This window comes from Orcinus orca, chromosome 19 (genome assembly GCF_937001465.1).
Source record: "Orcinus orca chromosome 19, mOrcOrc1.1, whole genome shotgun sequence".
NCBI classification, from domain to species: Eukaryota; Metazoa; Chordata; class Mammalia; order Artiodactyla; family Delphinidae; genus Orcinus; species Orcinus orca.
Genome location: NC_064577.1, coordinates 42,132,226 through 42,151,232, shown reverse-complemented (window position 1 = coordinate 42,151,232; position 19,007 = coordinate 42,132,226). Strand labels below are relative to the sequence as shown.

At 46.7% G+C, this 19,007-nt stretch overlaps 1 protein-coding gene across 13 annotated transcripts in view; it reads right to left on the bottom strand.

The window, feature by feature from the left end:
* Nucleotides 1-19,007, bottom strand: part of MED24 (mediator complex subunit 24) — a 39,384-nt gene that overhangs the window by 11,844 nt on the left and 8,533 nt on the right. For 6 of the 13 annotated variants that reach the window (XR_004478586.2, XM_033410887.2, XM_033410891.2 and 3 more), the window contains exons 2-7: nt 12,111-13,450; nt 11,940-12,022; nt 2,139-2,177; nt 1,717-1,790; nt 1,120-1,352; nt 920-976 (exon numbers count right to left, since the gene is read on the bottom strand). Coding sequence is in view for 12 of the 13 variants with exons in the window: in XM_033410887.2 (XP_033266778.1) it covers nt 920-976; nt 1,120-1,352; nt 1,717-1,790; nt 2,139-2,177; nt 11,940-12,022; nt 12,111-12,240 (616 nt within the window). In the remaining variant the exon portion in view is untranslated. Of the gene's footprint in view, nt 1-919; nt 977-1,119; nt 1,353-1,716; nt 1,791-2,138; nt 2,178-6,523; nt 6,600-11,939; nt 12,023-12,110; nt 13,451-19,007 lie in introns of those variants that run through there. The other 7 variants (XM_033410894.2, XM_033410895.2, XM_049702182.1 and 4 more) reach the window with 5 other exon arrangements.

Below are 19,007 nucleotides of genomic sequence, written 5' to 3'. Positions count from 1 at the left end.
TCTATGTTCAAGCCCCAGCTCCTTTAACAACTTACCCAACTGGTCCAACCCACTGACCTCTTACTCCTAAATGCCTGAACTCATGGTCTATACCACACAGTTTGGCACTTATAAGTCACTTATCCTAGTTACACTTCCAGAGGGTCAAATGATGAATAATGGCGCCAACTAGCCCATTAACCTCCATGTAGCATAGGGGAAAAAAACAAAAAGATAAGACCTGAGATCCAATAAAATTAAGTTAAAAGTTCATTCATTTTTCAGCCAATAAACATTTGTCAAGCGCTCAAAATAGACAAACTGTCAACATAGCCCACTTTTACGTAGTGATCATCTTTCTGGACTTTTCATAGCCAATAGCCATATTTTGAGAAGTAATAAATATACTAATCCTGTAACAAGTTCTTCAACCAGGTCCTAGAGACCTGGGTGTAACCCACCCCAGCATTCTCGTTACTGGAGAACAAGCGATCCTTAGGTGGCCCCGAGCCTCAGCAGCAAGACCGTGGCCTTCAGGCCCCATGTCCAGAAATACCCGTCTTCCCTCCCACCAGGTGATCTGTCTGATCCCGGGCTCTGGAGGGTTCCAACGTTTAACATCTGCACTTGAGTAGAGAGGCGTATGGCTCAACAGGCCTGGCAGCGGCAGGCACTGCATTTAAAGGGATGTTTTAGGCAGCACTCAAACACAAAAGTTATCTGCTTTCAGATGAGTAACATGGAGACAAACACAGCGATGGATGGTGTGCTTGTCTTGACCTCTCGTTTTTTCCATGTATATTATGTACTAGCCTTGCTCCCCACTAGCACGTACACTTGTTGAGGGCAGGGACCCTGCCACATGCCCCTTCGGTAGCCCCCCGCCCCCACCCCCAGCACCTGGCACAGTGCTGGGCGTACAATAATGCTCAGTAAATACCTGTTGGTTGATTGGCTCGGGTGCCACCCTGCCCAAGTCCCTGGGATGTATGCAATGCTTATGGGGAGAAAAAAAAGGAAGTGGGATGATTTCAGATCCTCCTGGAAAAAAGTGGGATGGCATCCTGCCTCTCCCCTCTCAATTAAAGAACCAGCTATGGGAGCAGTGACGGGTGGGGCTCAGGGAACCAGGGGACATACAGGCCTCCTCTAGTTTGGCGATGTGGAGCAGGGCCCGGTTCTTGGTGCTGCTGAGGGTCTTCTCCAGGCGCTGCAGGCACATGGCAAGCTGCTTCTCACCAGCCGCTGGGGTGCCGGCCTCCAGCCCCTCCCGGAGCCGCTCTGCAGAGGCTGCGGTGCAGCGCAGCAGCCAGTGGAGGGCGCTGAGAAGGGCCCGGCACAGCCCGATGCACTCCTCTGCTTTGCCGTGACAGCTACCGGGAAAGGATGCAAAATCTGTCTTTGATCCAAAGGCTGAAATCCGACCAACACCCATGTTCCCCAGAGTGCCTGGCACTCCCTTACTAGGGAAGAAAGTTGGGAAGCTTGCAAAGTCCTGGGGAAGACTGCCCTGTTGGCTTTCACTGGATAAGATTTCAAATGAGTTACTCCAAATAGAGAAGAGGCACTTTAGTCCTAAGGGAGTAAGTAGAAAAAGACGTGGATGGGTGGGTGCAGACGAGCAGGTGGGAAGAAGTGTGGGAACCCACAGAGGTGGTCTGAGCCTATATGCCGGGAGCTTCTCCTTTACACTAAGGTAATGCTGGAAGGTGGTGAGCTCCTCATCCCTGCCATTACCTCAGTCGGTCACAAAACATGTCCATGATATCCAGCAAAGCCTGGACACACAGGTCCCGGGAAAAGTCATCAAACTGTGGAGAGAACAGTGGCGATGCGACGGGGTGTCCCAGTCACCCCCCAGTCTCAAACATGAGGCAGTTGGCGCATTCACGAGTCCTGCTCATCTCTCCTCCAACCCCAGGTTTCAGACTCGGCAGCCTTTCAACATTGGAAATTGGCTCCTAATTGCCAGTGCCCACTTCCTAGGATCCCCCTCCCTCTAATGGGAGGCAGCCATGCCAGCCAGAGGCATGCTGTGCTGCCTGCCCAGCCACAGAGGTCACTCTATCAGAGCAGTCAAGGAGGTGGGGCCCCATCTGTCACTACCATATCTCTGTCCCCCCATCCCCCATCTAGCTTGTAAGTATCTATGGTCATACCTTACTGATAGCTGTGAGGACGGAGGAGTAGGACACCATCTGGAGGGAAAGAAGAAAGATAAAGTTCAGAAAACTGGTGTCTGAGAGGAACAACACAGTTGAGAGGAACAAAACACAGACACTTAAAGTCGCTCCTAAAATCTCAACCCCTTCAAGAGGCCTTCCACAAGCCCCGAGGCAGTAACACCAGGCACTGTGCCCATCCCTGCTTCCATCAAACTCACTATGATTGACAGCACCAGCATAAACCCACTAAGAAGATGATTTGGGAGTATTCAAAGGGGCCATGTCTCATGTTCACCTGCCACACACTGTCCACCGTATAGTACAAGGTTTGACTGCTGGTGGGCAGAAGAATGGACACGAGTGAGGTCAGTTACTCTACTCCTGCAACTCCTACCAAGGGTGATTTTATCTGGACAAGAACTGGAGACATACGAACTGCTCTTGCAATGAACAGGTAGTAACTCCACTTTGAAATAGGAAGTGAATTTCAATACACATACTCATTCTCTAGGATACCTCCAGGACACCACCCAAAGCTGAAATCCTTTCTCGGTGCTCCAAGTAATCCCCTTAGACCCATCATTACACAGTGGGTACCTGCTGCCCCCACCAAACTAGGAGCTCCTTGAAGACAAGGGTGCTTAGGGAGAGTGGGAGGGAGACGCAAGAGGGAGGAGATACGGGGATATATGTGTACATATAGCTGATTCACTTTGTTATACAGCAGAAACTAACATAACGTTGCAAAGCAATTATACTCCAATAAAGATGTTAAAAAAAAAAAGACAAGGGTGATTTTACTCAGTGACCACCATCAACTTGTTAATGTTTGTAGAATGAATAAGTAAAACACAACTTTAGATCAATATTTCTCAAAGTAGCTTCCAAAGCTGCACTGTCCAATAGGGAAGCCACTAGCCACATATGGCTGTTTAAGTTTAAATTAAATAACATTAAAAATTCAGTTCCTTACTCATAGTAACCACATTTCAGGTGCTCAACAGGCTCATGGGGCTAGTGGCTGCTGTACTGGACAGCGCAGATACAGAACATTTTTATCACTGTAGAAAGTTCTATTGGGTGATGCTGTTCCAAAGGGTCCTCAAGATGTTAAAAACTTTTACACATGCACACACATACACAGAGCTTCTGTGTGATATGAATTTGAGAAACCCTGAAATAAACATACACAGAGAGCTTTTTTTTAAGGGTTCTTTTAGTAAAGAGCTTTCTTTACTGTAGGACTGCTCTTACCCATAATAATATACTTGTATACAATGAGACTCTCTAAGATCACTGGAGATGAAGCAAGCAATATTTTTCCAATTTACTTGACCAAGGAATCTCATTTAACTAGTATCTGCAAAACACATTTCGCAAAATGCCATCTGAACAGCAAGATCCCTGAGAACAGAAATAGTGTTAAATTTATATGTTTCCCTAGAACCTAGTCTGGGGCCTACCACATAGTAGGACTGCTTTGGTTTGATGAATTCTAGTAACTAGCATTCTGAAAAAATTTTTACCGTAACACAAATTTCTATTAGCAAAACCTATTATCACCATTATAAGATTGGAGATGTAGTTCAAAAGAAATAATCTGTCCTGAATGAAATCAAACCTAACAGAGAGCTTTTAAGTTGTCATATTTTTAAAAAATAATTATAGCGGGCTTCCCTGGTGGCGCAGTGGTTGAGAGTCCGCCTGCCGATGCAGGGGACACGGGTTCGTGCCCCGGTCCGGGAAGATCCCACATGCCGCAGAGCGGCTGGGCCCGTGAGCCATGGCCGCTGAGCCTGCGCGTTCGGAGCCTGTGCTCCGCAACGGAAGAGGCCACAACAGTGAGAGGCCCGCGTACCGCAAAAAAAAAAAAATTATAGCATGCTGATCAAATATGAATAATACTATTGAAAATAGTTACAACTCTATACTCAAAATCAGTGGCAAAATATACCAAAATAAAGAGCAGAATACAATGCCAGAAACTGTCAGGATAATCACCTGCCTCATAGGTTGTCTTCACTAGAGGAAAAGAAATTTCCAAAGATTTAAGAAGAAAGCTAGGGCTTCCCTGGTGGCGCAGTGGTTAAGAATCCGCCTGCCAATGCAGGGGACACGGGTTCGAGCCCTGGTCCAGGAAGATCTCACGTGCCACGGAGCAACTAAGCCCGTGCGCCACAACAACTGAGCCTATGCTCTAGAGCCCGCAAGCCACAATTACTGAAGCCCGTGAGCCGCAACTACTGAAGCCTGTGCACCTAGAGCCCGTGCTCCGCGGCAAGAGAAGCCACTGCAATGAGAAGCCCGTGCACCGCAAGGAAGAGTAGCCCCCACTTGCCGCAACTAGAGAAAGCCTGTGCGCAGCAACGAAGACCGGACGCAGCCAAAAATAATAAATAAATTTTTTTAAAAAAAGAAGAAAGCTAAGTCACCCTCAATGACTCAGTATGGCAAATTTTACATGCTTGGCAATGCCTTCCATGTATAATTTCTCCCTCACATGAACAGGCTGCTCTCTGTTCAGACATTTTTTAACCAGTATTCTTGGATAAAGAGGAGCAAAACACACAGAGGACTTAAATACACAATTAGTGTTTAGTGCCACTCTCAGCGGGTCATGCTGTGAAGCACTAGCTGGTGTCTGACAGGGACCAGAAAGTTGGGAGCCTGCCTGGCAGGATGACCATAGCATTCCAGACGAGTGTTTGTTTATTAATAACCGATGTCCCCATAGCAAGAGCTTGGAAGTGAACCGAACCTTGTTGGATACCAACCTGAAGGGGGAGCTGGATGTTTCCACTAGAAACTGACCCCAAACTACCACAAGAGAAAGCCCCAATTCTGTATGTTCTAAGGGATGTTGTTAGTTACTATGAATTTATTGTCTCCAAATTCAGAATTGTGTTCAGTGAATTTCTGCTAACAGTATCGATAAAGCCCTCTACTCTAAAGACCTAAAAATACTTTCCACATGGTGAACTGTTTTTCACAGCAGGACTTATAACTTATCTCAGTCCTACTATATCTATCAACGTAGAAGCTCTGAACTACCACCAGCCCCCAAGGCTGGAGCCCATTGACGCAGCCCAGTGCACACCTGGCCAGCCCAGAGAGACCCTGCAGCTGCTCTCTAATCCCCCTTCTCTTCTTCATATTCGACGCCTTCAACTACTCCTAAGGGCTCTCTACACGCACAGCACTGGACCAAAGAGCCTCGACTCCGAAGGAAGAATAAATTACTAATTTTGCACAGCACTTTGCAAGTCATGGAGGTCTCGCATATATATTTATTTCTCACTCACCAGAGGCTGGTACTTCAGCCTCTTCCTCTCTCTTGCCTTTGCCACCAGTTTACACATCTCAAGATTCTTCTCTTTTTAAAAGAAACTCCCGCAGACCCTATACTTCCAATTAACCACCACGCTCTCTTCACAGTCATAGGAGTTCTCTACACTCTACCTCCCCACCTTCCATTCACAATGCGACCCACTCCAATCACTTCTGTCCTTCCCACCACATGAAATCTCTCATTAAGCTCATCAACAAACTTGTTAAACCCCATGGATACTTATCAGTTCTGATCTCGCTGACCTCTCAGCAGCATCTCACACCAGGAAACACCTCCTCATCCTTTGGTCCTCTCCTCCCTGGGCTTTTCTTTTTTTTGGCCACGCCTTGAGGCATGCTGAATCTTAGTTCCCCAACCAGGGATCGAACCCCCGGCCCCTGCATTGGAAGCACGGCGTCTTAACCACTGGACCGCCAGGGAAGTCCCCCCTGGGTTTTTCTTGATACCACACTCCCTTGTTTTCCTTCTCTCCTCACTGGCCCCTTCTTTTCAGACTCCTATGAGGAATTCTCTTCCTACGTGTGTTCCTTAAATGTGACTGGTTCCTTAGAAACATGGTTTGGGTCACTTCTTTGCTCCCTCTGCACGCTCTCTCTGGGTAAATCTCACCCATGCCCATACCTTCAATTACCACCTGCGGCTGACAACTACTAAACCGTAGCTCCAGCCCTGACCTCTCCTCCTGAGTCCCAGACATCGATGTTCTACTGCCTACTGAGTGTCTTCTCTTTGACAGCCCACACAGGCGCTTTCCACGAAACAAGGCCAGAATCAAACAAGCCATCTCCACCCCTCATCTGCAATGCTAACAACAGTCCTGCTCTTCTCCCACCGTCTCCTTCCGATCCCATCAGCCATCCGGATGTCCAAACCAGACACCTAGACACTGGCCTTGACTTCTTCCTCTCCCTCACACCTTTCATCCAGCTAATCACCAAGTCCTCGCAATGCCACTTCCTAATTTGTTCTTGAATTCACCTTTTTTTTTTCTGCTGCCACTTCTCAAGTTTATGCTGGTATCGTCTCTTACCTGAATCCCTGCAACAGCCGAAATCAGGGGCTGGAAAACAACAGCTCGCAAGCCAAATCCGGCTCATCACCTTTTTTGTAAATAAAGCTGCATCAGGACACAGCCATGTCCACTTACTTCTATATCGCCTACACGCTATAGGCCTGCTAACAGAGACCATACAGCCTGCTAAGCTGAAAGCATTTATGATCTGGTCCTTTACAGAAAAATTGTCTCCCTGCTTTCTGTCTTACCTCCCTCCAACTCATTCTTCAAACTGCAATCAGAGTGATCTTTCTAAAATTGATCCACAAATCCCCCAAATCCACAAAGTCAAGGAAACCCCAATCAAAATGCAAAAGGCCTTTTAAAGGAACTTAAGTCTAAAGTCTGTCTGGAAAAGAAAATGCCTGAAGATAGCCAAGAAATTTTTGAAAAATAAAACAACTAAGGGAACACTTCCCTAACAAGATATCAAACATACTATAAAGGTATAGTAATTAAAACAGTAAAGTACTGGTACAAGAAAAGACAAATATGTCAATGATATATACTAGAATGTCAAGAAATAGACCCTAGTCTATAAGAGAATTTAAGATATGACAAAGAATGGCCTATTCAATAAAGGCAGTTGAGCCAATTGTCCATCTATTTGGAAAAATAAATAAATTTGGATCTCTTCCTCACACCAGAATAAGTTTTAAATGGATTAAACAAAGTGAAGTGTTGGCAGAAATTAAAGACTATATTCTGATCCTTGGAGCAGGGAAGGCCTTATGCAAGACAAAAGCCATATAGAGGAAAAAATGGTTAAACCTGACAACAAATACATATTTAAAATTCTGGGGAGGGACCTCCCTGGTGGTCCGATGGTCAAGAATCCGCCTTCCGATGCAGGGGATGCAGGTTCAATCCCTGGTTGGGGAACTAAGATCCCAAATACTGCGGGGCAACTAAGGCCGTGCGCTCTAGAGCCCGTAAGCCTGAACTAGAGAGAAGTCCATGCCCACAACGAAGATCCTGTGTGCCGCAACTAAGACCCGATGCAGCCAAATAAATAAATATTTTAAAAATTAATAATAAAATAAAATTCTGGGGAATTCCCTGGTAGTCCAGTGGTTAGGACTCCATGCTTTCACTGCCGAGGGCCTGGGTTCAATGCCTGGTTGGGTGACTAAGATCCTGCAAGGCACACTGTGCAGCCAAAATAAATAAATAGAATTCTGCATGCTAAAAAAATAAAATGATAAAGTAAAAAAGTGATAGAAAATTTAAAACATAAAAATCAGACAATGATTACAAGACAGAATATACTAAAAGACTGAAAAATCAGTAAGAATTCTTGGAGTGATGAAAATGTTCTAAATGACTGTGGTGATAGTTGCACAATTCTAAATATACTAAAAACCAGTGAACTGTACACCTTAAATGGGTAAACTGTATGGTATGTGATTTATATCTCAAATAAAGCTGTTACTAAAAAATTTAAGAAAACAAACTAATGACAGAAAAATGGGCAAATGATATTCATAAGTAATTCACACAATGTACACAGAGAGCCAATAAACATGAAAAAATATGCTCAATATCACAATCGTGGAAATACATCTTATAACATGTTGTAATTTTTGTCTCTCTAGAAAATACTCTTAAAAGATTCAACCTTGGCAAAGGTGTGGGGAAACACTATCAAGCACTATGGGGCAGGTGTAAACTGATACAATCCTTTTTTGGAGGGCAATCTGCAGGATCTACTATAATTTAGTATGTGTGCACTCTTCAAATCAGCAATTCCATTTCTAGGTATCTATCCTAGGGAAATAGTCCCAGATATGCAGAGGCAAGTACAAGAATGTTCAGTAAAACATTGACTATAACAGTAAAAAATTTAAAACAACTTAAATTACACTACATATGGAACACTAGGCAGCAGTGAAAAAGAAAAAGGTAGGGACTTCCCTGGTGGCACAGGAGTTAAGAATCTGCCTGCCAATGCAGGGGACATGGGTTTGATCCCTGGCCCAGGAAGATTCCACATGCCACAGAGCAACTAAGCCCATGTGCCACAACTACTGAGCCTGTGCTCTAGAGCCCGCGCACCACAACTACTGAAGCCTGTGCACCTAGAGCCCGTGCTCCACGACGAGAAGCCACCACAGTTGAGAAGCCCATGCACTGCAACAAAGAGTAGCCCCCACTCGCCACAACTAGAGAAAGCCCGCACACAGCAATGAAGACCCAACGCAGCCAAAAATAAATAAATAAAAAATAAATAAATTTATTTAAAAAAAAGAACAAGGTAGATGAATATGTGCCAACACAGAAAGCAGACTTGATGCCAAGAGGAAAAAGGAAGCATAAGAACCATGAGCCAGCTGAGGAATACTACTCAGCAATTTTTTTTTTTAAGATTTATTATTTATTTATTTATATTTATTTTTGGCTGCGTCGGGTCTTAGTTGCGGCACACGGGATCCTTGTTGAGGCATGCAAGATCTTTTGTTGCAGGTGTGCGTGCTTCTCTCTACTTGAGGCATGCAGGTTTTCTCTTTAGTTGTGGCGCACAGGCTCCAGGGCGCGTGGGCTCTGTAGTAGTTGTGGCATGCAGGTTCCAGAGAGTGTGGACTCTGTAGTTTGCGGCACGTAGGCTCTCTAGTTGAGGCATGCGAGCTCAGTAGTTGTGGCATGCGGGCTTAGTTGCCCCGCAGCTTGTGGGATCTTAGTTCCCTGACCAGGGATCAAACCCGTGTCCCCTGCATTGTAAGGTGGATTCTTTACTGCTGGACCACCAAGGAAGTCCCTACTCAGCAATTTAAAAAAAGAATGAAGGGCTTCCCTGGTGGCACAGTGGTTAAGAATCCGCCTGCCAATGCAGGGGACACGGGTTTGAGCCCTGGTCTGGGAAGATCCCACATGCCACGGAGCAACTAAGCCTGTGCACCACAACTACTGAGCCTGTGCTCTAGAGCCCGCAAGCCACAACTACTGAGCCCATGTGCCACAACTACTGAAGCCCGTGCACCCAGGGCCCATGCTCTGCAACAAGAGAAGCCACCACACCACAACCAAGAGTAGTTCCCACTCGCCCCAACTAAAGAAAGCCCATGCGCAGCAACGAAGACCCAACGCAGTCAAAAATAAATTAATTAATTAATTTAAAAAAAAAGAATGAACTACTGACATACACAACATAAAGCTCAGCAACATTTATGTTAAATAAAAAAAGATAGCATTAAGAGTTTATACTATATGAGTCCATTTCTATGAAATCCAAATATAGGCAATAGTTATCTATGGTGATAGAAAACATTTAGTGGACTAGAAAAGGAAAGATGGACTAGAAAAGGGTACAAGGAAACTTTCTGGGAGAATGGAAACATTCTGTATCTTATTTTGGAAGTTAGTGACATGGGTATACACAATTACTAAAACTCAATGAATTAATCTTAAAAGCTGTACGTTTTATTGCACGTTAAATAGTATATATATATATATATACACACATACATATATATATAAATCCTATCACACTATTCCTCCACTTAAAACCCTTTAAATGATTATTCATCACCCTAAGGTAAAGTCCAAACTCCTTAGCATCACCCACAGGTCACTTATGACCTAACCTCTGTCTTTCTCTCTAAACCATTCTCCTCCTTGAAGTGCTAACCCAGCAGTTATCAAAATATGGTCCAGGAGCCCCTGGGGATCTGTGAGGTCAAAACTGTTTTTAAAATACTAAGATGTCATTTGCCTTTTTTACTCTTTTTTTTTTTTAAAGCAATGGGATGCTTTGTGTGAGTGTGTTTATAAAAATTTATTTATTTATTTATTTATTTTTGGCTGTGTTGGGTCTTTGTAGCTGTGTTCAGGCTTTCTCTAGTTGCAGCGAGTGGGGGTTACTCTTCATTGCGGTGCGCGGGCTTCTCATTGCAGTGGCTTCTCTTGTTGCGGAGCACGGGCTCTAGGCGCGCGAGCTTCAGTAGTTGTGGCACACGGGCTCAGCAGTTGTGGCTCGCAGGCTCTAGGGCGCAGGCTCAGTAGTTGTGGCTCACGGGCTTGGCTGCTCCACGGCATGTGGGATCTTCCTGGACCAGGGCTTGAAGCCGTGTCCTCTGCACTGGCAGGTGGATTCTTAACCACTGTACCACCAGGGAAGCCCCCCTTTTTTACTCTTATTCTCTCACAATTGTACAGTGGAATGTCCCAGAGGCTCCTTGACATGTGATTACACTATGTAATTAAATGTGTCAACAATTAGAATATCTATATAACTTAGTAATGGATATTTACCAAATGACCAATTCACAATTTATAAAATCAGGCATGGGTAAAAGATCTATTCAAAGCGCAAGAGAGAGACCAATGGATTTTAATGTAACAGAGTATTAAAAGTTCATTGATGTGATTTCACATCACCTATTGAACTTTAGTGGAATGTCAAAGAATATCTACATTTATCTGAAAGGCTTATTAAAATGTTCTTCCCTTTTCAAACTAAATACCTGATGTGTGAGGCCAGATTTCCTTCATATACTTCAGCTGAAACAGCCTACTGCAACAACTGAATGCAGAAGCAGCTATGAGAATTCAGCTGTATTCTATTAAGTCAAAGTTAAAGAGATTTGCAAAAATGTAAAACAATGCCAGCTTCCTCACTAATTTTTTTTGTTTGTTTTGTAAAATATGGTTATTTTTCATTAAAATTTTACTTATATTAATATATAATGGGTTTACTTTTTATTATTTTTAAATACATAGTTTTTACATTTCTCAGCTTTCATTTCTAAAGTGGTAAATATGAATAGATATAATCTAAACAAAAGCTCTGTAGGAGACTCAATTTTTAAGAATACAAAATGTCCTGAGACCAAAACTGCTACTCTAGCCATACCACATTATTTTCAGTTCCTAAACATCATGTGATGTTTGTCTCCCAGCCGTTGCATATGCTTTTCTCTCTGCTTTGTACACACTCATCAATCTGCCTGGCTAACTCCCACTCAACACTCACATCTTGGTTTAAACATCACTTCCTACCTGGTTGCTCAAACTGGATTAGGTATCCCTCCTATGTACTCCCATAGTGCTCTGTCCGAGCCTATATCATAGTCCCATCCTGTGACTGACTGCTTATTTACATGACTGTATTACCCACTATATTCCTTGAGTGATTGGATTAGACCTTGTTCACAGCTAAATCCCCAGAGCCTATGGCACCGTCTGGCACATACAAGCATCTGTGAATATTTACTGATAGAATAAGTTAATGTAATATTCATCATAACCAATGAAGTACTATTATTTTCATAAGAAAACTGAGGCTCAGAGAAATGATGTGTTCAAACAAATTCACCTAGAAAGTGTGAGCTGACAACTGTATTCCAAGTCTTTTACCTTCAAACCCTCATTCTCTGGCATAGGTGGAAGAGTTTACCTGGGAACTAATGGCATACTTCAGGTAGGACAGGATGAGAGGATTGGGGGAAGGTCCAATCATGGCCTGCTCCAGTAGTGCTTCTGCAAGGGGAATAACAAAGGAAGACTGAGTGGTTACAACAATTCTGGGTTTAGCCCTCCCATCCTTCCTTCCTACTTCACTTGAGACCTGCTAGGTTGAGAATGTCCCAGGTGGCTCCTTTGGGAAAGAATTTCTTCATGTTGATTGCCCACTGGTAGTCACTCCATCGCTCCTTCCAAGCTTGCAGAATGGCTTGCTTCAGGTTCACCACCTTCATGATTTTACTCTGAGGAGGCGGGGCCAGTGGCGGTCAGCCTTGAGGTGGGAGAAGTCGAGCTAGAGAAGGGGCTAGGGGATTCTGAGGAAAAGAACGGGGGACGGGGGCGAGGGTGCAGCACAGAGTTGAATGGAGAAGATACAGGAAGATTAAAGGGAGGCAGAACAAAAATGCGGAAAAGGAGAAAGGGGAAAAGTAGGGATCCTGTCAGGTTTTTCCCTCCTGAATCAACTTTCTCTAAACTGAAGCACTAAGAAGAGGGTGTCAAATGGGCTTAATACGAAGAATAAATGGGTACCAAGGGGTTAAGCCAGTTCCGGTTGCCTAAATACGCCCTTAGCTCTGGCTGCGTCCCTCAGCCACTACCACCCCAAATCCAGATTCCCCCCCCGCATTCCCGCCACCTTCCCCAACCCTAAAACTATAATTCCCTCTTTCCTTTTCATCCACCACCTCCCCAAATTTAAGCCTACCGGATAATCCAGTCCTAGATCCTAGGTACCGCCATTTTGGCACTTATCAAAGAGCTAATTTTCTATTGGCTGGGAGTAACAAACATGAACCAGTAGGAATGCAGCAAGAGACCGCTCATGCCACGATGTCTTCTGGGAGTTGTAGTTCCTTGGACTCCGCTAGCGAGGACGCTAAGCGAGGAACCCAAGAGACGAAGCTGGTCAGCTCGCATTGTTTCTCTCCTTTAGGAAAAGACTACTAGGAGCTGAGGCATCCCAAAGACTCGGGGGGCTTAGGGAGAAAGGCTCTCGAAAGGTCTCCCTTTTATCAGGCATCGTCCAGTGACGTCACTATCGACCGAGCATTTAAATCGCTTTCCGACACCCTTCCATTACCCGTAGTTAGTAGGCACACCAAAGGTGTGGCATACGTTCAGCAATAGGTTTTCTCTTTCCTGGCCTCCTTTTGTTCTCCTAAACCCCTGGATCTTCCTGAGTTCTTCTCATTTCCACACCTGTATTCCAGAAGTGACACTGAGTCTCTGTCAGTTGTACACACCTCACCCACTACTTCACCCCCAAATCTGGAAGTCCTCTCAGAATCTCTTGGCCCAGAATACTGCTTGACTACAGGGAGACATAAGGAGGAAACTGAGGTTTAGGATATAGAAAATAAGGAAAGTTTGAGAAACTGTTACAGTCAAGAGGACCTAAGGAGACACGATGACTAAATGTAACTTGGTATCCTGAATGTGATCCTGAAACAGAAGAACATTAGGTGAAAACTAAGCAATCTGAATAAAGCGTGGACTTTCGTTAATAAAAATGTATCAATATTGGTTCATTAATTGTAACATGAACCATACTAATGTAAGAGGTTAAAGGCAGGGGGTTGGGTGTGGGGTACATAAGGACCCTCTACTATCTTCAAATTTTTTCCTATAAATCTAAAACTATTCTTTAAAGAAATGTTTATTAAAACCAATATAATGTCTCGCTTTATTCTATGGAACCATATCGTAGATAATTATGTCCAGTGTTTGGGCTATTAGCCCTTCTTCCTCCCTTCCCTGCAGTGAGAAGCCAAAAGCAAATGCTACCCACCTCTAACCCAACATCTGGGCCTCATCTGAGCTTCCCTATACACAGGCCTCATCCCTGTCCTGTCCCGTGGACAGGTCATCGCTAACATTTACAACCAGAACAACATGGAAGCCTCCAGCCAGTGTCCTGCTACCCCTATTCTCAGCCCCCCATCCCATACTGTGAGGAGCCTCATATCCCCATCCATGAGTCCAAGCTCCATCCATATTTCCCAATAACCATTCTTTGGTCATACTTTCAGTGGCAAAATCAGTTCTCAGAGGGATGACTCTGGAAGAGCAGTCCACTAAGGCCCTGGAAGCAAACATGAGGCCCTCAGGGCAGAGAATCACAGGATCCTGGGTATCTGGAGCATAGTCTAAACAGGAAGACAAGAACTCCTGTTCTGAAGAGGAGAGTGCACCTGGAGGAGAGCCAGATCACATCCCTCTAAGGTCATGACTGCCTATGGCCTTCCTCCATCCCCATAACCCACCCACAACCCCTTCCATTCTGCTCCCTTTAGTGTCTGCCCAAGCGACACCACGGGGAAATTATGTTTATACAAAACAGCTGCTAAATATGTGTAGCCAAAGCTTCCAAAGCAGGAAGGAGGGAGAACCCAGACTCCTCACACTTAACCTCCAAACTCGCCCCCCCCACACACACACATATACTGGAGACAGCCACAGACCCTTTTTCTCAGCAGTCCCTCACATATCTGGCTCCCCTTCTTCTCCCAGGCCCCTCACTCTACCTTTGCCTCTTCCCTCCTCTCATCTCTTTGCTGTTACTGCAGCTTAGGGCTCCCCACCTTGACCCATCCCTGGATCCTGCAGCTCCTTTCCCATCCATCAGAGCCCAAACTGCCCTCTTGGAGAAAAACTGTCAACTTTGTTACTGCTCCTGACTTAGTAGGTATTTGGTCCAGTCCACATGGGAGTGGAGAACGTTTGGGCCCTGAGGATAGTGATAGTCTGAACTCAAATCATCCCCTTCTGGGCTTCCCTGGTGGCGCAGTGGTTGAGAGTCCGCCTGCCGATGCAGGGGATGCGGGTTCGTGCCCCGGTCCGGGAGGATCCCACATGCCGCGAAGCGGCTGGGCCTGTGAGCTATGGCCGCTGAGCCTGTGTGTCTGGAGCCTGTGCTCTGCAACGGGAGAGGCCCGCGTACCGCAAAAAAAAAAAAAAAAAATCATCCCCTTCTTTCAGGAAGCTGGCAGATCTCCGGGGGGCGCCTCCTCCCCACTTTACAGTGGCAGGGAGGTGGCTTCTGTGGTGAGACAGTCTGCCTTCCCTATCCCCCACCTGTCACCAGCAGCCCTTTCTCTTGGTTTGGCAGGGTTTCCCCAAGGACTGGACTCCTAAGGGTGTAAAAGAACTCCCTTATTATTATTTTTATTATTATTATTTTTTTGGCCATGCCGCATGGCTTGTGGGATCTTAGTTCCCCAACTAGGGATTGAACCTGGGCCCTTGGCAGTGAAAGTGTGGAGTCCTAACCACTGGACCACCAGGGAATTCCCTAAAAGGGCTTCCTTAGTTATGGGCAAGGGCTATTTCCAATTTCTCTACTTTGGCCTGACGCTCTAGTCTGTCAATTTCAGAGTCAGCCTTTCTGTACACCACTGCTCCCCTTCAGCCTAGAATAGCTTCCTAGGACTCACAAGCTCTTGGCTTGCCCTCCACAAGGACAGGACTCCATGATAATACTCCTGTGGATGAGAGAAGAGATGCCAACATCCCCTTTGTGTGTAGAAGGAAACCCGCCCCACACACAGCCCCTCTTACATATTCCACTTTCCTTGGCTATCCTTTCCTTCTCCCTCAGCACTGATCCAGACTGGGCTCCCACTTCTGCTCTCTTAGCCCTGAGCCCCAAGCTCTTCATCTTGTTGCCTGGTCTGCCTGGGGAAGGGGTCTGGCTGGAGAAGAGGGGCAGATAGAAGCCAGCCAGGCAGAGTGACATGGCGACACTGGAGCAGTAGCAGAAAAGGAACTAGGTCAGAGTGAGGACTTGGGGTGGAGTAAGAGGCTGTGAGGAATTGGGGTTTTGGTAACCAAGGACATGGAAACATTCCTCACCTAGGCTGTAAAGAAGTATAAGGAAAAGTGGCAAGTCTAGACCCAGAAACACTGAAATACTTGGTAAGCGTACAACGCACAAAGGGTTTCATCTTCCCTTCTCTCTATAGGGTAACTGACTCGTTTCCCCTCCTCTAACTGGAACATTTTCCTTTGGATGCTTGCCTGGGTCCCCCCACTAAGGGGAGTTAATTGGCAGCAGGTGGGTGGGAAAGAAAGAGAGTTGTTCCCACACACTCATACACAGCTGGCTCCAAACCAGTTCCCTCCCCCCACCAGTCCCCACCTCAGAATCCCTGCTCTCTGTCTATCTGGGGAAGAGGAAGATGGGGGAGAAGGCTACGAGGTAGTTCCAGGGACAGCTCCTGGATGCCCACAGTTCCATCTCTGTCTTCCCACTGCCCCCAGGAAAGGTCCAGAAAGAGACAAGCCAGGACAGTGAAAGGCAGAATTTGAACCAATCCTTGGAGTTGTTTCCTCCCTAACACCCTGAAGGATGCCTTCCCTCTCCACACCCTCCAGCGCGGAGAAAAGAGTGCTGTGATCCTGAATCCTGGACAGGCCAGCTGCTCCTTCCTCCGGGCCCTGAGAGCCACTCTGTACTCTTGGCCTCCACATCAACCTGTCCCATCTCTCCTTTAACTGAAGGGGGAGGGCTGCAGTGTGGTAGGTAAAGGAGACTGCCCCATACCCCTCCCCTCCTCTCTCCTCCTGGCAAAGCAGGATGAAGGGGATCCACATGGCAGAGAGACCAGAAGCTGGGCACATTTAGGGGATCCAATACCTGGCATGTATTAAATGTTCAAAAAAAAGTGTCAAATGAATGAATAAAAGTAGGAGAAACTCTGAAAGACAACCTGGAGAAGGTGTCAGCTTGGTTTTCCATTTCTATCCTCAGATACCAAACGCAAGGCTCAGCCAGGCCCGAGTCCCTTCGCTGATTCTTTTTTGTGACCCATAACCAGGGCACGTGATGGGACAAATGTGGTCGATAGGGGGGCATTAAGTGGCCACTTTACTCTTAGCAGGACAATTGTTTGCTAATTTCCCAGTCTCTCATCTCTGCCAGCCACTTAATCCCCAATTCCCATAAACTGACCCCCCTTTCTTTCCTCCATTTCCACCATCTTTTCTTGATTAAAAAATTGGTAAGAGGGAGAAATACCTGGGTTTTAAGTTCTCTTAGTTGGTGATACCTCAGTTTCCTCTGCTTTCCAGAGTCTTTCCAGAACTCCCCAATAAGTGGGGCTGTGTCTGCAGAGTCAAGGGGTGTCTGCTGGACACCTCATCACTTGCTGACATCACTCAGAGTCCAGGAGGTCAAGATGAGATGGGGAGAGGAATTACTGAGGCCCAGGCCACTGAGCTAGTTCCAGGACAGGCTGGCAGAGGGCTTGTCCCCTGTTCCCCCAAACTGTTTGGGGCTTCTTGGCAGGGGTGGAGAATGCTGTGTGGGGTCTTGGCTTCCAGGCTTTTGGGGAAGCTATTCAGAAAGCAATCTGGATCCCCTGGCTTCTAGGGGTGGGACCCTTGAGAAATCTTGGGGTGCTTCCTAGCAACAGTCTGGGAGGGAGAGAAGGAAAGAGAAGGAAGAGAGGGAGGGGCCTGGGCATAGCTGTTCCAATGGGAGCCCAGAGAACAGGCTGTTCTTGCTGCCTCCTTGGCAACCAAAGTCTAAGAGGGAGGGGGCCGTCAGATGTATCCCCTTGCGGAGTCTCTATCCATCCTCACTCATGCCCCACCATTCTGTTCTCCCCTTGGACTCAGCGCTGAAGCAGGGGTGGCGGGGATGGTCGGAGCATCCCGGTAGAGGTTTCATGGCAAGGAGGGAACATGAGTTGGGGATGAAATGACCATGAGGCGAGCTATAAGCTTCAAGAAATGGGGGTAGGCAGGGTGAGTGCGGTGGGAACGGGAGTGATGCAACACAGGGCCAGGGGCTATAAGCACAGACTTGGGCTGGATCCTGGCATCTGGCAAGATGCCTGCTTTGGAGGCAGTATGCCCTTCACTTTGTCCTTGCCCAGGTCTGTTACCAGCCCACATCTGGAGCCAAGGAAAGGGAGAGAGGTAAGGAGAAGATAAGAATGGTGAACTTTCATCTTTGAGTTCAAGGTGCTCACTCTGGCCCTGGGGAAAAAAGATGGATCAGGAGACACTTCATTTTCTATGGCTCTGGGTCTAGGATTTCAAAAAGTCTCCCTCATCCAATAACTTTAGGGCCTTTCATCAAAAAGATGTGGTGGGGGGCTTCCCTGATGGCGCAGTGTTGAGAGTCTGCCTGCCGATGCAGGGGACACGGGTACGTGCCCCGGTCCGGGAAGATCCCACATGCCGCGGAGCGGCTAGGCCCGTGAACCATGGCCACTGAGCCTGCGCGTCCGGAGCCTGTGCTCCACAATGGGAGAGGCCATAACAGTGGGAGGCCCGCATACCACAAAAAAAAAAAAAAAAAAAGATGTGGTGGGGAAGCCAGAATGGAGGGGAGACAAAAACCATAGCACTTTCACCTTCTCACTCTGGACTCCATCACCCTGCCCTACCTAATCCAGATTGCTGCTAGACCTCTCCACTGCCTCCTGCTTCTGGCTGATGGATGCAGAGGACACATGCACCTCATCTCATAAATGTATCTTATGTACTGAGATTATGTACTGCCTAACTCCTTGGGCAGCCCAATCCCAAGGGACTATCTCCATACATGGTACAGCCTGCACCCTAAGCACTGCACACTGCGGCCCTGCCCTGCGCCACCCCCCACCCCCCACCCCCCCCCCCACCAATCAGCCAAACCCGATCACTGAGGAGGTGGCATTGATTGGCAGACAGCCACCATCACTGCACCTCCCCCTGCATGCTGCCCTGACCCTGCGTGATCAGCTTCCTGCCCCATATTGCAGCTGTTGCATGTCCACCGTGAGCCCAGGCTGAACCCACAGGTTCATTTACTGCATGCTGACACTGCACACTGCAGCCCCAATTCCCCACTGCAGGCTCCCTTCCCCCACTGCAAACCCCTAATCACCACCACTCCACTCTGCATCCCATGCAATTCTCATCCCCTTGATTCCAGGGGGTCCCAAGAGAGTCACTCTCGCCTCTCCCATGCATTGCAAACCCCAATACCCCCTAAAAGAAGTGGTTCCAA